This window comes from Indicator indicator, chromosome 7, assembly GCF_027791375.1.
Source record: "Indicator indicator isolate 239-I01 chromosome 7, UM_Iind_1.1, whole genome shotgun sequence".
NCBI lineage: Eukaryota > Metazoa > Chordata > Aves > Piciformes > Indicatoridae > Indicator > Indicator indicator.
Genome location: NC_072016.1, coordinates 16,354,418 through 16,360,922, shown reverse-complemented (window position 1 = coordinate 16,360,922; position 6,505 = coordinate 16,354,418). Strand labels below are relative to the sequence as shown.

Genomic DNA, 6,505 nt, shown 5'->3' with positions numbered 1-6,505 from the left:
CAGCACACCATGGTGGAAGAGACTGATTTTTTTTTTTAACAAGGGGGAGTAGATGACTCCTCGTCATACAGAGGTGAGGCCCTGAGCTGGAAGTCGAGTTTGTTAATTCCCAAATACTGACCTATGCATTCCCTCGGATTGGTTAGCAAGTCTGAGGGAGACTTAAAAAGAGGTCTCTGCATTTGGTAGAGCTGCATAAAAAAAATGGGGGAAGAGTACTCCTGGGTAATATATGAGCTGCAGGTGGCAGAAGCCTCTGCAATTAGCTCTAGGCAAACTCGTATCCTGAAAGGTAGGAGTGTACATCCCCATTGGATCATGCAGTCAAAACTAAGTAAGGTTGTGTTACTAAGAGACCTGTACCAAGTCCTGGATTGAGGCAGGATTACTATGCATGTTAAATATTGGAAATTCTGAGCCTCAATATACAAAATTATACCTTAATGTGAACACTCAGTGTTCCTGTTTTTAATGGTTTCTTCTGCTGTACAGGTAGTCAAACAGCTCTCCATGCAGGCAGCATATCCTCAAGAAGTTCACAATTCTCTGAAAGCCAGCCTTGAACACTGTTCCACATAGCCATGGTGAGGACAGAAGGATGTGAAGCACAGCTGATTTTTCTGTCTCCTCTGCCCTGTAAACTGAAAGGCCATCTCCCTTTTTACCTTCAGTGGTGAATGGGGAATTGAATCCAAGTGCATGCCAAATATAGACAAAAGCAGGTCTTGCTAATGACAACCACATCTTGTTGCCACCATGTCTTTATAATTTTTAAGGACCACATTCTCTTTGTCATCAAAGTAGAGAAGATTGAGAGACTTCAGTTCATCTGGCACACAGCAGGGAGTGCTGACGTCTTGGGACAGTTTAAGCGTATGGACTATAGATTGTACTGTAGCATGGTTTGTTGCATTGAGATTTTCTCCCAAGGGGAAAAGACAGGATCCTCTGCAATAAAATGCATTGTATCCACTGGGGTGAATAATCCATCCTGACCAGCCAATAGCACGGAAGTCAACATAGAGTTCCCTTCGATGGCATGCTGTTACCTGGCTTTTGGCAGAAGGGACTGCAGCAGCTCGAGGTCTCCTGCTCATGCTTGCATTGCTGCTTCTGATGATCTGAGTTTCGGCACCATTTTTGGCAGGGTTCATCTCTAGTTCTGAAAGAAAGTTGCATGTTAGTATTTCTCAAAAGAAATTAATGTCTTGAGTATTCTGTCTGAAAGACTATTCCATAAATCTACAACCCATGTCTTCAGAGTAGATTTTAAAATGCCACTGAAACTGTTAAAGTGCCAGAAAGGGTGTGTATTCACTTGCCATTTCAGCCACGTTTTAAAACATGCTAAATCCTGTGTTTTACTTTATGGCCTGAAATAGTTCACTGATACTGAACACATTCTGTTCACAGGCCCTTTTCAAGGCTGAATCTGACCAGAATGATTTATATGGCCACTCTTACAACACAGGTCACACTGAGCAGCGCTAACATAGAGTGGAGATCAGAGTCTCTTTCTCTCTCCAGTATTTTCCTCTCAGAAATACACTTACAAAGCAGAGTGTGCTCCTGTAAAGTAATATTTGTAAAAATATTTTAAAACTTTTGGATATGAAAAAATTCTACCAGATTTATGGAACCCTGCCAGAGCAAGGCTTACTGACGATAGGCCTGCTTTTATAAAGTATCTTCTGAGAAGCCTTGATAAACATCCACTGAGACCACAGGATCCTTGAACAGAGGCTGAAAACCGCTGATACATAGGCTGGTGGAAGAACAATCACTGAACACAAACAGCAGGCAGGTCTAGGGACTTTCTTCATTGAGAATGGGTATCAGTTTCTCAGTCTTGTCACACAGAGCTTGATGCTCATTAAATTGGTATTTAGTATTTCATTATATAAATTTTTATTTCAAAACCAAAAATAAACAGGCAAGCCTTTTTTTAATAATTTCCATCACCCAGTTCTTAATATTGATTTAATATTTCTTTCTAACATGCAAATCCAAAATAATTTTTGCCCCTCATGCCAGCTTTTGCTGTTTATATTTATCAGGTTCTAAAATCCAGCCTCAGTTGCTTTTACTCTAAAACCAGTAAGAGAGGTGAAAACAGTGTGTTTTGCAATTTAAGGGGTCTGGGCGTTGTCTGTGATGAAAGCAGCCTTTAGTCACAATGCTAATTAGTCACTGAAGTTAAATAGGTGCTTAAAAACCAATCCAAGGACAGAGAGGTTTAATCTTCTCATTTAACAACCTCTTCCATTCTTGAAAACTACACTTAGTAACTCTACTTACTGTGTTTTGCAAGCACTTTCACAAGTTTTTCCATGTGACTGAAGTTTTTTTTAGCCTAAACCTTATCTACAATTTTCATGAAAACTTCACCACCACAAAAATAATATAAATAGTGAATTGAAATAAAGAACTCTCAACCCTTTACAAAAAAAAAAAAAACAAACCAGATTGCCCCTAGGCTCCATGAATATATTTCCTGTAAACATAATTTTTCTGAAGAAAGAGGCAACTTAAGGTGCTGTGTCACCTCCTAGGAAGAACTATCAAACCAAGCTCTGATCAGTGACAAAGCTGAATTTCAAACCTGTTCAACAATGCGAGTAAATACTTTACATTAGATACACACAAAGCAGAGGAAGGTAACAGAAGACGAACAGGGAGTTCATATTCTAAAGCACAGTTACTGCTCTCATGTGAACTTACTTGTGGAAGAGATTTCAAAGCTGGAAGACCTCCGTTTGTTACTGTTGGTGAAGAGGACAAGGAGAGCATTTCTACTCTCCTGCAAAGCACCCTGGCTCTTAGCAAACTTAATCAGGTTGTGCTCAATTCTGTTGTCGAATACATGTGTTGTAGTGATCAAAAAGCCATAATTGGAGCTGCTGTTTCCAACCCACTTGGAAACCTGGTAATGACAGGGAAATGAAAAACTGCTGTCTTGATATTCTTATCACAGCATTACGATTAAGCAATGTTTCTATTTGGAAAAGAGAGCAGGCAGGAAGCTGCGAGAGCATAAGAACATATATCAACACAGAAGAGGTAGCTGTGTTAATATATGTTCTTATGCTCTGATAGCTGAGGCTCAATTGAGTTTAATATTTAAAACAGTAAATCAACATTTTAAAAATACCATATGCATGCCCCAAAGATACATTTACAGGAAGATAATTAATTTCAGAGAATTTACTAGGAATAGATGATTCTAAAAGTTAAAATTAACATTCAAATAAACCCTGACTTGAGCCAGTAATTTATTTTTCATAGCCATCCTACAATAATATGAACTCCCCAGACTTTCCATACCATTAGAACTCATTAAAATCTACCAAACATAGCATTTCAAGAGATTAACTCACAATCAAGCAAATTTACTTTATCTACTTTTTACAGTTGCAGACCAATAGATAAGGCTAGGCCATTCTCAAGTAGAGATATCCTGACTTAAGAGGTGGCTCAACCAACCAACCAAGCTGCTCAGACGGATCATAAATCTTAGGCAAAGACAAACACTGTCTGAGAGTACAGATTTAAACCCAAGAAACTGTTTTAAACCACATTTGTCTTTTTTGCTATGGAAAAGCATTCATATACTGTTACTAGTTTAAGGACATCTTCAAAACAAATCTAGAAACTAACAAAGAAAAAAGCTTATAAAGGAAGTTAAAAAACAATCTGACCATGACAAATTCCAGAAACACAATGTCAAAGCACACTGCACACCTGCTCTATAGTAATATCACTAGAATAAAAAGGAGAAATGAAAACCTAGCAGACAATCAATATCATCTCCCTTAGCAGCCTAACGGACTAACACGTTTTAATGACAGTGACATACTTGGCCTGATGTCCCCTCTGACCACTAGGTTTGGATTACTCGATTCTCATCATGCCTGTGCTGCTAGCAGCATAGAGATGCTTTCCTTTAATTCAGGCAGCACCAGGTGTACCTTTAAGTGCAGAGAGAAAGCTTTTACCTCTGCTGTCCTTCAAGTTTGAACTGACCACAAAACCCAGCATAAGGTCACTGCTGAAGTTATGAGCTGTCATCTTACGAGATTCACAACTAACATCAGAATTCTCTGCTTACTGTCTGTGTGACATTGAATACTTCCCAGCCTTCTGTGTACAAGGACAATAATCTTGATGCAATGAGATGCTTCCTTTGTGGCTTACTTCCACGCTCCAAGACCTCATACACTTCCACCTTGATGAGAGCAACACAACAAAACAGTAAGAAATTAAATAAAATTTTCTTCCAGAAAAAAAAAAAAAAGCCATATGAAGACTATGTACATTTCTGCCACATCGTAGCGTAAAACTGTATTATCATTCTAATCCAGGCAAACATTAATTTTTGGACAGCTTCACAGAAAAAAAAGTACCACTACATACATCTACATGCCTTCAAAGGCAGGATACTATAGAAAAACATCTAGTTGTAACATAATGCCATGAAAGTCTTCTGTTGTTCCACATCTTTGTCTTCATGTTTACAGAAAGTTCAATCCTTCCTTGTGCCAAAAGAACTGATACACTCAACGTCAGAATCCTCACGTTTCCACAACTGCCGTTACTATTTTTTTTTTTTGGGGTGGGTCAAGCAGATGAATTTCGATTCGTATTTCAAAGCATTTCAAACCCCGGAAAATCATGGTATGAGATAGGCCTGACAGAGGTATCTTTAGGGAGACCTCACTGCCATAATGCACAACGGCCAGCATACAGCCAATGCCTTGCGTCTACTTCTTCGCATACTGGAGGCAAAGAAAACGCGAGAACAATCAAATAAACCCCCAAATAAACCAGGTTTATGTGTAAGTGGTTCTACTCCTCATTTTCACTATTAATAACGAAAGCACAAGTAGTGTTTAACTGATAGACTATTTCCCCACTTACTCTGCAAAAGTGTTTCACATCAGAGCTGCTAGACACATGTGACCTCTTCAGCTTGAAGACCCTGAACTCAGCTTTCAGCATCTGTTCACCCTTCTCCATCGCACTGATATCGAAGTAGAAGTGGTACTGGTCCACGTGAACTGGAAAAGAGGCGTCTTTAGGAACAAGACAACAACTCGAAAAATGAGCTGTACACCCGGGGTTTCCATAGCGGTCGGGTTTGCTCAAATTTGCCGGTGGGAACGCGGTGCCGGAGGTGAAAGGGCTGCCGCAGCTGCTCTGCGGCTCGGGAAATGCCGCCGCTGCGCTGCTGCTGCGAATTCACCTCTCGACTCGGCTTCCACCGCCCCGTAGCCCCAGCAAGGCTACCGCCCCTGGCCCTAGCCCACCTCGGTCCTCGAAGCTGCGCACTACGTCCCCCTCCAGCAGCCCTGGGGCGCGGGTGATGCCGTTGGCATAGGCGACCTTGTTGAAGAGATCCACCATGAACTGGGGCGGCTTCTTGTGGGGCAGGAAGTCGGGCGGCAGCTCCTCGACGTCGAAGACCTCCCGCAATCGTTGCAAGGCTGCCGCCAGGACCTCGTCTCGAGGGCCAGAGAGTAGGGGCAGGCTGCTCGCCGCCGGCAGGCTCAGTAGCCTGGCCAGACCCAGCCAGAACCAGAGCCGGCGGGCTTCCATGGGCGACGATGCTGGCTTAGGAAGATCACCTCGAGTGCCCCGCGCCGCTTCGCGGCCGTGACAGTAGCGGGGTGAGGGGACAGCGGCCCTTCCGCGGGCCCCGGCCCGCCAGTGCTGCAGGTGGAGAAGCGACTGCAGGGTGCTCAGCGCGGACGGCCGCTGCCCCCGGGTGTAGGCGGCCGCGCCTCGCCCGGGCCATTAAGGCCCCTTAAAAGTTTCAATGCAGCATCCCCGCTCGCTAGTTGACATCAGAGGGCCGCCGGCCGGGGCCCGGGGGAACGGCCTTTGGTTTCATGGGAAGCCAAGTGTATTGAAAGAAAACCGCACCTGTGAAAATGTTATTTGTTAAATTTACTATTTAAATGAATAAATAAATAATCCAACCTTGCTGATCCCAGGTGGTGTTTCCTGTCACTACAGGAATTTCCCCCGGTGTGGACCCAGGTACCAGAATGCTGTAGAACAGAGCATGCGGTTATGCGGTTTCACAAGCCTCTAACTCCAGCCCTGCAGCTGCCCAGAGTGAGAGTTTTAGGACAGAGTCCAGGCGTCTGCTACTGCAGTGCTGGAAGAGCAGTCGAGCTTCAAAGAATTTAGAGATGGTGGGAGGCACACACATTCTGAAAAAGCTATTTTAAAGCTTAAATGATTCTCAAACGGAACCAGCTTTCAATAGTGTGCCTCTTTTATCGCCTTTGATTGATAGAGTTCCGCCTCCCCTCTGAAACAAAAGAAAACCGAAAACCTAAACCTATTGCAGAACCTAAGCATCCTGCATTTTTGTCCTTTTTAAGGCTGTCTGGCAACTTCATGAAAAGCGATTATACGTTCCTGATGGTTCAGGCAGCAGTGCCTGTTGTGCATGTGCCACACAGTGCCATGTGCCCTTTCCAAGTGGGAAGGCAATGGG

At 43.1% G+C, this 6,505-nt stretch overlaps 1 protein-coding gene across 1 annotated transcript; it reads right to left on the bottom strand.

Annotated features, from left to right (window-relative positions):
• Nucleotides 1–728: 728 nt before the first annotated feature.
• LOC128968276 (bone morphogenetic protein 7-like) lies at nt 729–5,595 on the bottom strand. Its single transcript, XM_054382689.1, has 5 exons — nt 5,307–5,595; nt 4,918–5,057; nt 4,109–4,225; nt 2,722–2,923; nt 729–1,162 (listed from the first exon to the last, which is right to left on the bottom strand). Exons 1-5 carry the CDS (start codon nt 5,593–5,595, stop codon nt 729–731), a joined length of 1,182 nt encoding a protein of 393 aa, XP_054238664.1.
• Between the last annotated feature and the right edge of the window lie 910 nt (nt 5,596–6,505).